Raw genomic sequence first — 18,506 nt, 5'->3', positions numbered from 1 at the left:
TATGTAGCACTTGAGCAGTTAGCATCTAGCTAGCACTCATTAAAAGTATGTAGCACTTGAGCAGTTAGCATCTAGCTAGCACTCCTTAAAAGTATGTAGCACTTGAGCAGCTAGCATCTAGCTAGCACTCCTTAAAAGTATGTAACACTTGAGCAGCTAGCATCTAGCTAGCACTCATTAAAAGTATGTAGCACTTGAGCAGTTAGCATCTAGCTAGCACTCATTAAAAGTATGTAGCAGTTAGCATCTAGCTAGCACTCATTAAAAGTATGTAGCAGTTAGCATCTAGCTAGCACTCATTAAAAGTATGTAGCACTTGAGCAGCTAGCATCTAGCTAGCACTTGTTAAAAGGATCACACACTCGGGCAGCTAATATGTAGCTAGCACTATTCAAAAACTATCCAGCAGTTAGTGCTGAAAAACAAGGGCAGAAAGAGAAAAGCACAGCAACAGGTGCATAAAAAAAGCTTTAACAGCTAATTCCCAGGCTGCTGGGTGTTGCCAGTCCGCCTCTTATGTAAGGGTTAGCACTCTGGATGTGAATCCAGTGATCGGAGTGGAAATATCAGTGAGACTATCAGTGAGAACATCTATTTTCGACAGTAGCACTTCAGTGTCACATTAGCATGCTGTTTTTGCGTCCTGAGAGGGTGTGCTGCGTTTGCTGTGATCCAAGATCCATCTAGGTTTCCTACCTGGACAACAACGCCACGCTACACAATATGCCTGTACTCATGGGTCAAGTAATGCTACATTCACCTGCTTCTGTAACATAATACAATTTTGATTCTCCATGTATAAGAGCTTTAAAATATAAGTAATTTCGCAATTATTGGAGATTAGTGCCCGGTACATTAGTGGTAGAGTTTCAGGCTATTTCGCTGTCTTGTTTTTTTTTTTTTTGCCGGATGAAAATCAATTAGAGATCATTTCTGCACTTGAAATGATTTCGAATGACTTTCGTTGTCCTGTGTGAAAGAGATAAAGAGGCAATAGTTGTGTTGTCCTGGTAGATAGTTTCTAGTTTGCTGTCAGAGATTGTCAGGAGTGAGGGAAAGGTTTAAGACTTTATTGCTTTTTATTTATCTGTGATTCATCACAGCATGAATCATATTGCACTCCAGGTCTTTGTTTGTTTATTTATTTATTTATTTTGCACCAAGGATCCGTTTTTGTTATTAGCGATCGTTTCCGCAAAGAAACATGCTGTACTGTAAGAGGCTTTCAATGTTATGGGAAGTGGGTGAGACAAATGCAGAGTGTGTAAAATTAGAAACAGAAATAGAAGAGGTCCTGCGCCCTTCTTGCAATCCGCACGGCCTTCATCGTGCCTTGTTGAATGGAGTCATTTTTAGGAGCTGTTATTGGATTGCGAATGGGCAGCGCTGCCCTGGGGAACATTCCAGGTAGAGATCCTGACGAGGATTCCTTTGTTTGTTTTATTTTATTTATTTCAAACCAAGCCTAGCGTGAAAAATATCACACTGTTGTTCTTTCAATCCTTCTGGATTGTGTTTTATCTCAACAACACCTGTTACGCTGGTAATAAGATGGCACACCAGTGAGGACAACAAAAGCAAAAAGTGTGACCTCCTGTCTGATATTGGTTTGTCTGTCTGTGTGTGTGTTTGTGTGTTTGTAGTGCTTGTGCCCAGCCCTGGTTCTGCTGCCGCCGCTGCTTGGAGGTGCAGCATCATCTACAGGGGCTTTGCTCAGTGTCTCCTGGTCCTGGGAGACAGCCTGTCTGTCAGCAGCCAGAAAGACGATGACAAGCAAGAGATCGACTCCATCTGCAGGTGTGTACGCTCACTTATAGTGCCTATACACCAACACACAAACACACACACTTTGTACACTTGTAATGCGATTTTTTAAAAAGATGTACTATATGTCCAAATGTCTGTGGACATCCCTTCTAATGAAAATATTCTGCCACTTTAAGTTACATCCATTGCTGATACAGCTTGTCTAGTCCCTGTAGAGAAGTACTGCCACTAGAATAGGACACTAGCATAGCAGCTAAACATGAACCTATTGGCACCATGCCTAATGCCAGGTGTGGATAGAATGAAATAAAGCCCCCAGCATTGAGCTGTGGAGCAGTGGAACTGTGTTCTCTGGAATTATGAATGGTGCCCCATCTAAAACTTGGGGGTGGTGATCATCCAACATTCTGACCTCAGTAAAGCTCTTGTCACTGAATGCAATCAAATTCTCACAGAACAGTGCTCCAAAAAATGCCTTCCCTGGACAGTACTCCAGCAAAAGCAGGAAAAACTCCATAAACTCCTGACAATACCCTTGATTTAGGAAGAAATTATGAATGAGCAGGTGTCCCAATACTTTTCTCAATATTGTGTATATGCGAACTACTCCAACAGCTATTGTGGTTTAAAACTTTTCTCTCTAAATATTGCGCTACTGTGTTTTTCACCACTGCACACCACAGGTAGAACTATCACACACACAACTAAAGACAGAAACTGAAGGATATGAGAGATATAGATCATAGCCAACCAGCTCAATTTCTACATACACACACACACACAATAAACTCACCCACACCTCAGATTATTTGTCATGCTCTGCGGTTGTGTTGTTGCAGGCAGGAATAGGTGATATGGAGGATTCACTGACTTGACACCTCACGCTCTCTAGCCTCACTCACCCTCTGTCTTTACTTTTCTCTCCCTCTCCTCACGTTCACTGCCTCTTCTCTCTCTCTCTCTCTCTCTCTCTCTCTGTTTTTTATTATTATTTCACGCTGTCTTACTCTCTCCTCTTCCTTTTCTCTTTCTTTCCTTACTACTTCTTACTCAGCCCTTTTTCCTTAACTTTCTCTCCCCTTTCTGTCTTTCCTCACTCTCAGACTTTCTCTTTACACTCTTTACTTTATCTCTGTCTCACTCTTTGTTTCTCACTCACACCTTCCCCTAACTCGTTTCTCTGTCTCACTATCTTACTCTCTCACTCTATCCTCTCCTCTATCTTCCTTTCTCTCACTTCTTTTCTCTTTACTCTCTTTACTTTCTCTCTCCCCTCTCTGTCCCACTACCTCACTTTTTCTGTCTCTTTCTTTCTCCACTTTGTCTTAATCTATCTTTCTCCCCCCTCCCCCCTCTTTTTCTTTCTTTCCCCTCTCTCTCTCTCTCCCCTTCTCTCGTTCTCTCTCTCATGTCTCTCTTTTTCTCCACTCTCTGTTTTAAGCTCGCTCTTCTGCCCCTCCCCACACACACTCTCTCTCTCTCTCTCTCTCTCTCTCTTTCTCATCTCTGTTCATCTTTCTAACTGTGTGTAGCATGCTGACAGCCTATCCCATGTGCTCCATGTGTTTAAGTTGATGGTCTAATTAAAGATTGAGTCTCTGTCTGTCTGCTTTTTTCTCTGTGTCTCTCTCCCACACCATCCCTCCACCCCTTGTCTCTGTGCTGCTCTTTAGCTCATGCATTCTGAATCCATATTTATTTTGTCACATTCATGTGTGCTGCAGCTCCTTAAGTATTCATTGAGTAGCAGTAAGGCGTTCTTCGAAAACACAGTGCCATGTATCTCGCCGTCACACTTAAAGTGTTCCACGCTGCTGCTCTACTGAACTCACTGAGTGAGTAGCGATCCCGACAGCTGCCTCATATGATCCAATGGGCTTCAGTCAAAGCACATTTAGGCAACCTGTAGGGACAGAGTTGAGCCTGCATGTTCACTTATTTCTATTCCTTAAGGTCCCAATTAAGGTATAAAACTTGCCACTGGCTGCATGATAATACATGCCTACTCTCACACACACACTCACATGCACATGTTCACAAACACCACCAAGAATTTATTTCCTTCAAGATTTTGCCTGTTCTCCTGTCTAATCTAATAGGGACCACTTTAGGAACAGGAGCATTTTCCCACCAGAGCAAAAGTTTCTGATTTACATCTAGGCCAAGGCTGCTCCTTTTTGTTCCTCTCAGGAGAGCGAGGGAGACATTTAAGCACAGAATCACAATGCCATGAGATTTACTGTTACTAGAGGAAAGTATGTGTTAAATGACTGCTGAATATCCTTTTTTATCTACACAGGAACGTTATATAGTTGAGGCAGACCATAAGCAAGATATTGTCTGAGGACAGCATTACAAGGGCCATTGTGCTGCTTTAGGCGAAACATAATTTGCAACACCATGGCCAATAGACAATAACACTTATAAACCAGTGTCCTGTCCATACCAATGACTGTAGAAAACATTGACAGCGCAACATCTCTCGCTGCAATATCATGTGTAACAAAACAGACCATTTTTCTCTTCTAAACTATCTTTCCATGTCCAGTGTCTAATTCCCGGGGCTAATTTCCATATAAGAAGGCGGGATTAAACTTGAATGTAGTGATTGACAGCATTGGCTGGCAGCTACTTGCAGGACCTGCATTGCGCCCTCTCTGTTCATACTCTGATTCCCTGAACACCCCCTTTCCCCCCCCCCGGTTCCCTCAACACCCCCTTCCTCCCCTGATTCTCTCAACACCCCCTCAACACCCCCTTTCTCCCCCTGATTCCCTCAACTCCCCCTTTCTCCCCCCTGATTCTCCTTAACACCCCCTCAACACCCCCTTTCTCCCCCCTGATTCCCTCAACTCCCCCTTTTCCCTCCCTGATTCCCTCAACTCCCCCTTTTCCCTCAATGATTCCCTCAACTCCCCCTTTCTCCCCCCTGATTCCCTCAACACCCCCTTTTCCCACCCTGATTCCCTCAACACCCCCTCAACACCCCCTTTCTCCCCCCTGATTGCCTCAACTCCCTCTTTCCCCCCTGATTCCCTCAACTCCCCTTTTCCCTCAATGATTCCCTCAACTCCCCCTTTCTCCCCCCTGATTCCCTCAACACCCCCTTTTCCCACCCTGATTCCCTCAACACCCCCTCAACACCCCCTTTCTCCCCCTGATTCCCTCAACTCCCCCTGATTCCCTCAACTCCCCCTTTCTCCCCCCTGATTCCCTCAACACCCCCTTTTCCCTCCCTGATTCCCTCAACTCCCCCTTTCTTCCCCCTGATTCCCTCAACTCCCCCTTTTCCCTCCCTGATTCCCTCAACACCCCCTTTCTCCCCCCCGATTCCCTCAACTCCCCCTTTTCCCTCCCTGATTCCCTCAGCACCCCCTCTTTCCCCCCTGATTCCCTCAACTCCCCCTTTTCCCTCCCTGATTCCCTCAACTCCCCCTTTTCCCTCCCTGATTCCCTCAACACCCCGTTCTCCCCCCCTGATTCCCTCAACTCCCCATTTCCCCCCCTCAACTCCCCCTTTCTTCCCCCTGATTCCCTCAACTCCCCCTTTCTCCCCCCTGATTCTCCTTAACACCCCCTCAACTCCCCCTTTTCCCTCCCTGATTCCCTCAGCACCCCCTCTTTCCCCCCTGATTCCCTCAACTCCCCCTTTTCCCTCCCTGATTCCCTCAACACCCCCTTTCTCCCCCCTGATTCCCTCAACTCCCCCTTTCCCCCCTGATTCCCTCAACTCCCCCTTTTCCCTCCCTGATTCCCTCAACACTCCGTTCTCCCCCCCTGATTCCCTCAACTCCCCATTTCCCCCCCTCAACTCCCCCTTTCCCCCCAGATTCCCTCAACACCCCCTTTTCCCTCCCTAATTCCCTCAACCCCCCCTGATTCCCTCAACCCCCCCCTCCCCGATTCCCTCAACTCCCCTCTGGTCTTCCTCTGTTGTCCTTAGCTCCCCAATTCCCCGAGCCCATCTGCTTTGTTCGGCGGCTGGAGTGCAAGTGTCAGAAAGCTGCGATTTGCAGCCCTTTTATCATTCCCTGGTTTATGATGTCACAATGGACATCAGTGATGTCAACAGTCAAGCCTCCTTCCAAGCACAGCTGGCTTTAAGCCAGCTGAACACCCCCTTTCCTCCCCTGAATGCTGCGATTTGCAGCCCTTTTATCATCCCCCTGGTTCATGATGTCACAATGGACATCAGTGACCTCAACAGTCAAGCCTCCTTCCAAGCGCAGCTGGCTTCAACAGACTACTGCACAGTTATATTCTAACAGAGTAATGTTGCTCTGAACTGCTGGAGAGCCAGAATTATGTGGTTCTTATATACCCTATTTATTTATTTATTTATTTATAACCTAAAACAAATTTCCATTTTTATTGGTCTAGTTATTGTGAAATCTTAACAAAATGTACAACTTATAACAAAATTAGTCTTCGTTTATTTGTGAATCATTTATTTTTGTAATTTAATAATTTTGAATAAATAAATTGAATCTGAAAAGTATTAAAAAAGAAGAGTAACAAGTCTGCCTAATACACTGCACATTTAAAAAAAAACAGTGCTGTCAGAGAAGGGCCGCTTCATCACAGTATTATCATAATGTTATTAAAAAACAGGTCCTTACTGTAAAATTAACATTTAAATTTAATTAACAGCTGATTTCTATTAAATGTAGAAGCATTCAACAGCAAAGGACTCTGGGAAGGAGGATCTACCTGCTGTACATCCTGTGTTATGCCACTTGGGTTGTGACACTTTGTCTTATACCACTTGTATAAGCTATTTAGTAATCTGCATTCTGTTTTTCTTCAGTAAAAAATACACCAAATGCATCTGATTATCACTTAAATAACCTGGATTCAAACACAGTATTTTATACCAAAGCTGCAGTACATACACATAATATCTTGCTATACAGTATTAGCTAAGATAGCTAGAAAACAGTGATTAGCTTCTACTCGTCACTTTTATCTTTGGAAATGGCAACGTTTTTACCTTTTTACTTCAAACTCTGGAGATACTGGGTTTCTGATTTATAAATTCAGCTGGCCATGCTGTTTTTTCAGCAGGGTAGATACAGGTTGCTAAGCTGAAACTGATTAGTCTGGGCAGGATTAGAGATGGCCTGAGCAAAGACTCACAGATTTCTCATCCACTCACAGAGAGCTTTGTTCCTCTCAGATGGCAAAATAATTACTTACATTTAAAACAGCTTCCGAAAATCGAATAATAAAAACAGAGCCTCAACAACTAATAAGCAGTATATATGTAGTAAGAGGCAGTAAGCAAGCAAGAGAACAACAGTTCAGTTAGAAAAGGTCATTAGCCATCTGAACTCACCACTAATAGTGACACACTAGGTGTTTTCTTACTTAAACAGCTTTGGCTCTGCTTCCTAACTGACATTTGTATTGATGTGACTAGTTGAAGTTAAATCTAAGCAAATCTAATGGTTTCTCTGTAGCTAATATGCTGTTAAATATATCTGTTGCAGATCTTGGGACGATTTCCATGAATGCGCAAACATTGTCATGGCTAGCTGTCCCGAAGAGGCGGCCGCTGTGTGGGAGTCCCTGAGACAAGAGTCCAAAAAGATGCAGTTTTCGGGCAACCTGTACGACATGTGCTCCAGCAGCACCCAATCAGTACCCACCACCGGAGCCCAGAACCCAGACGAGACCAATCAGGAATCTCTAAAAGGACGTGCCACTCATGTAATCCTAGCTCACAGCGCCTTGCTTCTCTCCTGCTTGTGTTTACTGCTCCTCTGTCCGTGGATATAAGCCAAGTCTTTCTGCTTAAAGAGACTTTCAGAGTAGTGTGAAGTCAAAGAAACGTTGACGAACTGACATGTTTGACACCGAGACTTCTATTAAGATCACATGCTGTAAATAATATAATTCATTTTTTTATTTTTGTTTTTTTTCCCACGCTTCACCATAAACACACACACACACACACACACACAAACATAATTTCAAATGAATTTCCCTCACAGTCAGATGAGAATCCTCCCGAGAGACGCAGCGTGTGCAGAATAGCAATTCCGAGCGCTGTTTACAGTATGTGCAAACCCACAGTGTTGTAGACGTACAGGCGAATGCCTCAGCTCTCATAGCCCAAACACCTCTTAAGGCCAAATTAAACTGCTAACAATATGGCCCGCTAGCTGGAAAATGCCAAATCTCTGAAGATGAAATTAAGTAGCTGCAAAGCTTCCTGGGCTGCAGGAGGCAGAGCAACATAAAGAAGTCCTGCCAAACCCCCTCTTTTATTTCTTTATTTATTCATTTTTCCTCTGTTTGTTTTGTTTATTTTACGAGAGGATTATCAGTGGGGATCGCTTATTATAAAACCAACCCACAGCAATAGAACGCACCTGCAAACAGGGCTGAGGAAAACCACTGAGGTTTTCTAAAGTTCAAATTCCTGGCTCAGTTTTGCAAGCAAGCCTGCTATGTAATGATCCGCAGGCTGATTTTACCGTTTTAGCCAAAGCCGGCAGCAATAGACTTTAACATGGAAGTGCTGTTCATTTCTCGTCTCATCTAAAAAATGCTTAGGAATGTAAATGTAACTCATCGCACATCATTTATTTCCACAGATGTACATATTTGTGTCTAAACCTTGCAACAGACAGAAAGACAGAAGGTAACTTTAAAAAGAAGCTCTACCACGTGATGGAAATATAATGGATATAAGAGCATATTAGAAAGTTTGGATGCGCGGGAAGGATTTGTTCATTTTATCGGCACCTGAGGCAAATATGTTTAATATGTAGTGCGGCATTCTTTGTGTGTAATGCAATCACGGCTTGCTCTCTTAAGTGTTTTTGTGTTGGGGAGGGACCACACAAAGCGTGGCGGATCACATTCCCTCATCCAATGCGTTGACACTGCTCTCCTCAGCATTCTTTCCTCTATTAGCTTTCTGCTTACTTTATTGTTTTAATTGGAAATCAACCATGTTGCTAATGCAGTAAACACATTTATTTTTATGCGAAGAGCCAAAAATTCCACCCATGACAAAAACAATCTGTTCATGCACTGTATAAACGTAGTTACTTCTAAATGAGATTTCTGAACTTTTTAGATGTTCATTTAAGCCCGAATCAAAGTTTCCAGTAGCCAATATCAAAATGTATCTGTTGGTCAGCTGTTATTATTAACCTTTGTTGAGCTGTAATTTGGCTCTTCGTACTGAACTTAGTTCTGCTTATCACCATAAGGGCTAAATCAAGAATACACCAAGAACACATTGTAGATTAATACTGGATTCGACTGTAACTATGACCATTTTGAAGAACATCAGAGAAAATGTATCATAATCGAGAGATGTAATATACAGGACGCATGCACAAGTTTTCAGTTTTCTATCCAAAACAAAGGACTCCTCCACATAAGCTTGGTCATCGCGGAGATGAAGAAAGATGAAACACTGGAGTTCATACCAATTCATTCTTTTGAAGCTCGGACTCCATCATTTCACTGTCCATCAAACTGGATCTTTATGTAGGAGCATTGGGGATGAAGGGGGCTTCTCTCATTGACTTTCCATAGACTTCCATACTGGGTAGCTCACAGCCAGGCTTCAGAGATGCCACCAACCAGAGACCTCACAGTGGATCACATCTGGCATTTGCCAGTGGATCATCTGAGGGACAATAACAATTCAGTTCTATGGCTTTTCAAACATGTTTTGTAACCTTTTCCTTTTCTCGCATGACTTTGCCACATGCAGAGATGATGAATAAAAGACGCTGATGGCCGCACTTCAGCCCAACGTTTTGGCCAGAACCTGTCATGCGACACATACCTTTCTTGGTAGAACAGACACGCATGCTGTGATGTATCACTCTCTCTCTCTCTCTCTCTCTCTCTCTCTCAGATACTGTTTGCCCTGTATATAGTGTGTCCTCATTGAAATGAATGCTGGGGATGTAAGGTTAGAGTGAGCTATATTCCAGGCTGTGTGTTAATGCTATGCCATATTGCGTTTTTTTTCCAATGTGTTTTTCCCCCCTTTTTCTAGTCCTCTGCCTCTCATAGACATGAATATTTCATGCATCCCAGCTGCTTCCGTAAACATAGACCAGTTAGCAGCGTGGAGACCACCCCACCCCTTGCTGCTGGCTCTTGCATGGCTGCTTGTTTTACAGCAATTACTTTCATGCTCGCTCCAGATCATGCCAGAGTCAGAGCTTTAAGAGTTTATAGTATGCCCAAACAAGCACGCCTTGACAGCGCTAACACACAGGACAGCCAAAATGGGAATTATTGGAGATTTATGCTGAGATTAATTGATTTAAAATCAGTTATTAAGAATTAAAGCACTGAACTTGACGATGGCTAATGATCTAAAAGTAGGCTATCAGATCATTATCTATACTAGATCATTTTATTAGAACACTTGTAATCGTACTTCTGTTAATGTTGAGTTACTTGACGATATAATGGTAGATAGTAGCCATTTGTGACTATTAGACCTAAACTAGCCACTCTGTGGGATTCTAGCAGCTACGAAGCTAGCTAAGTACTAGGCTAACGGCAGTGCACTGGAACGTGTTTTTATTTTGGCTGTTCTAGATTAAATAGTTGAAGCTTGTGATTGACATTCCACATGTTTAATTTGATACATTTTATATTTGGAACAGACATTAAAATATATTTAACCGGCTTTCACCTGATGTAACAGAACAGTGAGTGTTCCCCTCCAGGCGAGTTCATCTGTTCAATGGTGTTAAAAAAGTGTCTGACTTGATGTTATGCAGAAAAAGAAAAGCACTTGCTAGACTTCACCCTCCCAGCACTGGAGGCATTATGTGATAAGGGAAGGCCTGGCTAGTGGGAATTAAAGCAGACTAAACTTGGGAATAAATAAATACCATATAGGAGCGCTCTGTAGTTCTTTAATTCCATCTGTTTCTCTGCATACTTTGTTAGCCACCTTTCACCCTGTTCTTTAATGGTCAGGACCACCACCAGACCACCACGGAGACCACCAGGATGACCAATACAAACTGTGCAGCTGCAGATGAGCTTCTGTCTCTGACTTCACATCTACAAGGTGAATCAACTAGGTAGGAGTATCAGAGTGGACAGTGAGTGGACAGTGTTTACAACCTCCAGCAGCACTGCTGTGACTGATCCACCCATACAACTCACCACCACCACATCAGTGTCACTGCAGTGCAGAGACTGATCCACCACTCAATAAACACCTTTTCTGTGGTGGTCCTGTGAGGTCCTGACCACTGAAGAACAGGGTAAAAGGAGGCTATCAAAGTATGCAAAGGAACAGATGGACGACAGTCTATAATTACAGAACTACAAAGTGCTACAAAGTGTAGAAACAAAAATGTTAATAAAATAATAAAGAAAGATATTCATTTATATTGAATTAAGCTTTTTGTGTGACTCACGCTTTAGGGCTTCAGTTTTTAACCCATGTAAGAGCTTGCTTGTATCATTACGCCTTCTCTGAGGGCTCTGGTAGTGTTATATATGTATATGTATGACAACTCTGTATAAAAGGCATAAACTTGCATTAGGTCAAAGCCCCAAACTTTCCAGCCATCCCCACCGTGCCCTACTGTCCATTATTCAAGCTGTGTTACTGCAGCAGTCAGACTGAGGCTGATTTACATTAGGTGAGAACTCTTTTAGACTGGCCCTGTGCAGATGCTGCATCTCCCCCCATCCCCCCACCTTAGTCCCGTGCCAAAGTATAAATGCTGCTTACATTAATTCTAACACTGACTGATTGATCTAGGGAGGTTGGGCTGTTTGATTACTCCTCTGCTGCTTTCCCCCTTCCCTCCTCCTCTCTCCCCCTTTCTCCTCTCCCTGCGGCTCCTGGCAGCTGGCCTGATCTGGCAGATTAGAGCCAGGTACTGTTTTATGAAAGCACTAGGAAGTGCTAGAGTAAAAGGTTGGGAGGGGCAGTTTAACATCTGCTCAAATCACACTCCAACTCAGATGTCAAAGGCCATTCAGTTTCCATCAATACCATGAAATTAAACGGTACCATAACGTTACATGCTTATGTTTACAGAATGACAGAATGAGCATATGTTTGCAAATTGCTACATTACTGAAAGGGCTTTATTCTGTAGTATGGCTCTTTTCCAGCTATTGTTCTGCTCTGACAGGAGCTTAGTCCTCAGGTGTAGTTCTCTGAATGCCGGTCAGTCGACATCCTGGCCCTCACATATGGTCAAGTCAAATATGTTGTGACTGAAAGAATAAGTGCAGCAGAAACAAGGTTCCTCAGCAGGGTTGCGAGGCATCCAGGAGAGCCTCAATATGGTGGCCTGTAAGTGCAGAAATACGCTAACAAATGAAAACACTCCAGCAAATTCATAAACAGCAAGGAGATTCTAAAACCCTGCAGAAAATCATTGCTGTCCCACTGAACATAAATCTCCAAAATGCTGACTTTTCAAGAGAAATGTTCTTTCAAAAGTTTATTCCATGCAATTTAAAGCATTTCTACTGGTTTATTCATCATACACTGTGCAGGTGCAGGGTTCTGACAATGTAGAAAACTAAAAACTGACAAAAATGGAGATACATGTTTGTCTTTGGACAGAAGCGAAATTTGCTGCAGTGTTTCTGAGTTTGCTGCAGTGTCTTTAGAAGGTGTTTTGCACTGAACAGACACAGCAACTCCAAATCAATAGGAGTGAAGAGGAAAGCAGATATAATGTGGTTCGGTCCATCTCACGAAGGATCCCCTTCCAGACACAGCCAACTGGACTGTAGAGCCAGGACCTGGGACCTGAGCTGCTCAGCATGTTGATACTGTTGATACCCTTTAAGATTAAGTAAGTCTTGTCATTGTATGAGAAATGTGGACTTTCTGCCATTTTGATTCCACAGGCTGTTTAGATTGTCCAGTCCATTCTGCATTAACCCCCCACCCCTATTTTACAATCCCATCCGCACAGCCAGCTCTCAAACTTTGACCAGTGCAGCTGCTGGTTCCCACACACAGGCGTCTCTGATGGAAAGGGCCGCGTAGAACAGTAGTGTAACGCCACAGAGAACTGACATTAACTTAAGTGTTAGTGACCGATGTAGGATTCAGAAGACTGGCCTTCGTTGCTGTTGAGAGGCTCTCTGGGACTGATCTGGAGTCCGCAAGAGTAGGTTGGACATTTAGCACTAGCTAAGCTAGCGGCTCCAGTAATAATCAGAGAATAGTCTCTGAATATAAATCTCTACTGAGGGAGTCAACATCAAGTCTGACTTCCAAAGTTAATAATGTACTTAAAATGCCTCAGAAGCTTTAAATGTCTGCAGTCCACTTTAGAGAGCTGCTATAAAAAGACTACGTTTACCACAGATAGCCTGATAACCCAGATAACCCAACAGGCAAACTAGCATAGCATGGCAAACACAAACAGGCTACTGTGCTTTTGTGTGAAATATCACTGTGGAATGACTGTATCTGGTCTTTCTGAAATATATTTTATATTTTTTATAAAATCAGCACCCCACAATGATCTGTTTCTGACAGGAAATGAAGGCAAAAAAACACTGTAGTTCATTCAAAGAGCACAGTATAATATCTATGAAGAATCTAATATTTTTAACATTACAAATCACAGACTTTAGCCTTGTAGTGCCCTAAACCTGCTCCAGCTTCTCATGGCAGCCGACTCCAGGGCTTCCATATGTCTGTAAGGGTTTATACATATGTATAAAAGCATGAACACAAAGAGCCCGGCATACTACTACTCCATGCTTCCTACTGTATCAGGCAGCAACTGCCCGCCCCATCTCTGCAGCATTCAGAGTGTTTTGCAGAGTCTGGATTGCGATCAATGGCCTAAAGCAGCACATCTCACACTAGCTTGTATCCAGGTGTAAATTGGTGAGTTGGTATAACTGAGGTCCCATGTAGGGGCCTTGCACTCCAAGCCTGTGCAGACATGAACATGCCATGATAGATACTGGCCGTGAAAATCCGTTTTGTTCGCTCACTTCGCTCACTCATTAAATTCAGCCAGACAATAGGCGATTTATCACTCGGGAAATCCTGCCATTGCCCTACCAGCTCCAAACAAAACGAGCACACTCTCACTTATTAAAAGTCAGCCCTAGAGGCTGAATATAGTTTACTTTCTGTATTTCCCCCTCATTTCACTGTAAAGCTGAATGTGCCGTGTGGCGAGGAAGCGGAGCTCTGTTCTGTCTGTATTTATCGCTGTCTCTCTCTCTCTCTCTCTCTCTCTCTCTCAATTTCTTTCTCCCTCTCTCTCTTACCCCATCCCCCCCTCTGTAATATATTAAGCAGAGATAGAATGAGGGACAATCTCAAACTGTGTAGGGAAAAATGGGATGAAAAGAGGTGAGGAAAGTAAGAAAACTGTGAGAAAAATATGGGAAAAAAGCGAGAAGATGTAATGGGGGGGGGGGGGGGGGTGGATCAGTGTAAAGAAGGAGGAAAGGAAATAGAAGGGACGAGGGGACACGACCAGAGAAGTACAGAAAAGAGAAAAAGAGAGTGAGAGTGGTTCTGTAAAAGAAGCGCAGATTTGAATCATCGCCCAAAAAAACAGAGAAAAAACAAGGACAAGTCGTCCAAAACACTTGAGTCCAAAAATACTTGAAACAGACGTGATTCATTATGCATGAATATGGGTTCATAGAAATGTAATGACCCTGGAGTGAAACAGCGTAATCTTTTTTGTTTAACACTGAATTGTAGAATGAGTCTCAGAGCCATTAATGAGCAAGCACACAAACACTGGAGTTCGGTGAACACACTGCAGGCCGCATGACCCAAGGTTGCTTTGAGGTGACCTGTTGATTAGCTGAACACACAGAGCAGTCTGGAGATGCATTTTTGTGTTTGTGGTAGAGTCATCCGCTGCCTGTGTCCTTGTCACAGAACATGGTGCTTTCCCACATACAGATGAAACTCGATCTTGGGCTGAAATTGGATTTTTCAATAGAAAATCCCTATTGACAACATAACGGAGACCAGGATTAGGCTCAACCAGTGAGCAGCTCTGCAAGAGGACTGCAAATAACAGCCTAGGACTGCAGTTACACAGATGCGTTTGTTTAGTATCACAAGTGCAAATTAGCCCAGTTAAAGAATTATATGACTATCCCAGTTAAAATGGTTATTGTCCGGCAATAGAGGAACTGCTTTCGGTGCAGTGTTGGGCCATTCTTTTAGAGCAAGAGATTTTTCCATCGTAGAGAAAAAAACGCTTAACCAAGCTCAGAACCATTTCTTTTGGGTTGTCATTGTTTTATATAGAACCATTGCTTTTAACAAGGAACCACTGAAACCCTTTTTTATCCCCTTAAAGCAGAAAGGCTTAATACAGATCCGAGTCCCGTCTTTACCTTTTCCTATAGTGTACTACTGTGTTATGCTGCTGGATAATACATCTATCTATCTATCTATCTATCTATCTATCTACACTAAGGCTTGTTCGGTAACTACAGGGACTTCTGTAGAAACTGGGGGGGCTATTCTTTGGTTATAGTTTGCAATAACATTTTCGGTCGGCCTGTGTGCCATAGGCTTTTTAATGGGTTAAGGATGAAGGTTTTCAATGCATGAACAAGCAGGGGCAAGGATATATCACCCTCACCACTACACCGGTAATGAATAATTGTAACGCTCTCCTAAATGACACGGCTGAAGCATGAATCTGTGGTTCTACAAAGCTCCAAAAAAAAATCAATCTTGGATACACATTTGCTGACAGAATTCAACAAGTTTCCACTTGCTCCTATTATGAGTGTGTTTTGAGCCTTTTTCTATGAACAGGGAAATGCATTGGAATTACTGAACTATATAGTGTAGGAGAAAAAAGTCAAGAGATTAATGAAGGCCAGTTATCACTCAATTCTGGGTGCCATGTTTCCCCCCAAAAATCATAAGTCTTCTTATCAGAATTGCCGTAACAGCAGAAAGAGTAGTTTATAGTCAGATGAACGAGAACAGCTGGGAGGAGAGACATAAAGAAAGTACTTGGAATAGTCAGAGTGGCGTTGTTTTTTCATGTGTAGTTTACACACCGTACAGTCCCTCGCCTGGAAAACTGGATCGATTATCAGATGTGTAAGGGGCTCATTTTCTCATTTTAAGGTTTTCAGCCTTCTAGGATCCAATATCTGATAGTGGATTAGTTTGGGTCTCTATATGTGTCCCAAAGCATATATTTACCACACACATGGGTGGGGGGATTTATGGTATTGTGCTTTTATGGGTCTCATAAAATACCAATCAGCTAGACTCCGCCAGGGCTTACCAGACTGTATACAGTTCAGCTTCAACTGTGTGGGGGGAGACTGGGGTACTGTGTGTGTGTGTGTGTGTGTGTGTGTGTGTGTGTGTGTGTGTGTGTAAAAAGCTGTGATTAATTTTTCTTCAGCACCATATTCTAATTCCCCACCGAGATAGGAATGGTCCCTGAACGTGTCCCAGTGGAAATCACAGGAGGTAGCAGTGGGCTTGCGATCGCTGTGCACACAGAGAAACAGTGATGAATAATCTATCGAGAGAGAGAGAGACAGAGAGAGGGAGAGAGGGAGGGAGGGAGAGGTTAAAGGGATAGCGATGCCCCACAGATAGGGATGAATCAGTCTTCTATCCTGTAAAATAATTAATACTTCACACTTTCTTGAATAGAAGTTTTGGAACTCTTTACTATGGGCTGCAGCTTTTGGTTTTGCTTTAGTAACTCCTATAGAACACACTGACTTTTTTTACTGGCCTAAACTTCAACTACAGACGTACTTTGGGCCGCATTGGGCACCAACCAGTATAGTCACGACTGATTAAAGATGACTAAAGAGACTAAAAGAATGAAAGTTGTCCTTTTGAAAAAGAACATTTTTGTTATCATAAATCAGTGTCACAGTTTGAATGAAAAGCAGAATCCTTGACATTTTTTATTTGAGAATCAGATGTAATTAATTTCAGATTTTTTTAGTGTTTACATGTATATATATAAATAAATATATAAACTTTGGTACTCCCACCTAACCCACCCATTTGTAGCTCGCCCCTAGCCCCAGCAATGCTCTCGACACTCCCGACCCCAGCAATACTCTGATACATACGAAGCCAGACACTGCCTCTTTTCGAACTGCTGCTTATGTGGGTCACCAGCTCCACCGTTCCAGCTAACACATCTGTGCCGGCCAACATTGCTTTAAGAGTGATGAGGGAAGAGAACGGCAACAACCTACCCAGAGAGAGCTCAGCCAGTTGTGCTCTCTCAGACTCTGGCCGCTAATGGCAAAGTGGCATGACTTGTGATTTGAACTCCTGACCCCCAGGCCGTAGTGGCAGTGCATTAGACCGTTGAGCCTCTCGGCTCATGTCAGTGTGTATTCAAGCTACATGAACTCCCCATGACGTTTGTGCAAAAGCCTCTGATAAGTAGATCAAATCCACATGGGTGTCTCCTGAACATGTGCTTCAATAGAAGGCATAAGATAGAAAAGACCTTTTTGTAGAAAGGCATTAACATGGTCAACATCACAGATTTGCTTAAGGGCAAATCACTCTCAATACCTGGTGCAACAGCTTTTAGATAGAGTTCAGAAAATGAAGGTGTCAGAATGCATTTGTTTAGTAAAGTAAAAAGTAGCAAAAGTGCAAGTATTTGTCACTGTACTATGTACAGCGAAATGTCCTCCGCATTTGACCCATCTGTGGTAGTGAACACACACACTAGTGAACTAGGGGCAGTGAGCACACACACCCACCCAGAATGGTGGGCAGCCAACTCCAGCACCCGGGAAGTAGAGAAATGGTGAAGGGCCTTGCTCAAGGGCCCAACAGTGGTAGCTTGCCGAGCCTGGGTATCGAACCCACAACACTGTCATCAATCAATAACCTGAAGCTCTAACCGCTGAGCCACTACTGCCCCAGACAAGTTCCCTGGTGTCTACATAAAAGGTCTGTGGCTTTGGTTAAGGTAAAAGGTGATAAAAGACATTTAAAATACTATGTTATGGCCTTAGAATGAAAGATGCTGATATTCTTGGTCTCATGGTGGGCTCTTGAATACTCCGTAATACCATATAGCATAACGCAGCATAGTCATATGTTTGTCGTACATCATACGTATGTCCTATGTGACTGTTTAACCTGCATGGACTTTGACATTATCACCGAGCATGTGTCCTACACTCACTCACATTCTAATAACTCAAGGCCTGTTGCCACATTAGCCATAGCTCACCTCATTCTCCCACTCTTTCTGTCCAGTTATTCTAGCTGTCTTGTTGCTATCCGGCGTCGACCAGAGGAGGATGGGTTGCCCTTTTGTCTCTTGGTTCCTCAAAAGGTTTTTCCTCATAATGTGAATTTTTCTTTAACATTGTCGCCTTTAGCTTGCTCAAAAGAGGCTTGGCGCGAGTAAAGCTTCTTTGTGACAACATTCTTTGTGAAAAGCATCATATAAATAAATGTATATTTGAATTTGAGCAAAAACACCACCTTTTTTCAGAAGTGGGCGTTTTACCTAGACATAGCAGGGCTTTTGCGAGAGGGCTGGACATATGTACTTTTTTTTGGGGGGGGGGGTTCTAAATATGTGAATCAAGGAATAAGGAAATGTCCTGTTTTCCAGCCCTGAAGGTTCATGGTCACTAACATGTACCAAGCTCTTCTTATTCAACTATGCTTAGATATATAAAGTTTTCCATTCTAGGCCACTTTTAGCCATGTACAAAAACATACCCAGCTCTGTTTTTTTTTTTGT

General features: G+C 43.1%; 1 protein-coding gene across 1 annotated transcript in view; it reads left to right on the top strand.

The window, feature by feature from the left end:
- nrn1la (neuritin 1-like a) overlaps nt 1-9,558 on the top strand; it is a 48,636-nt gene extending 39,078 nt beyond the window's left edge. Inside the window, exons 2-3 of the mRNA XM_072695065.1 lie at nt 1,644-1,797; nt 7,257-9,558. Coding sequence (XP_072551166.1) covers nt 1,644-1,797; nt 7,257-7,545 — 443 coding nt within the window. The 3' untranslated portion in view covers nt 7,546-9,558. The remainder of the gene's footprint in view (nt 1-1,643; nt 1,798-7,256) is intronic.
- The last annotated feature ends 8,948 nt before the right edge of the window (nt 9,559-18,506 follow it).

The sequence above is a fragment of the Salminus brasiliensis genome, chromosome 13, assembly GCF_030463535.1.
Source record: "Salminus brasiliensis chromosome 13, fSalBra1.hap2, whole genome shotgun sequence".
NCBI lineage: Eukaryota > Metazoa > Chordata > Actinopteri > Characiformes > Bryconidae > Salminus > Salminus brasiliensis.
Note: the sequence above shows the minus strand (reverse complement) of the source record. Positions and strands in the feature narration are given on the sequence as shown.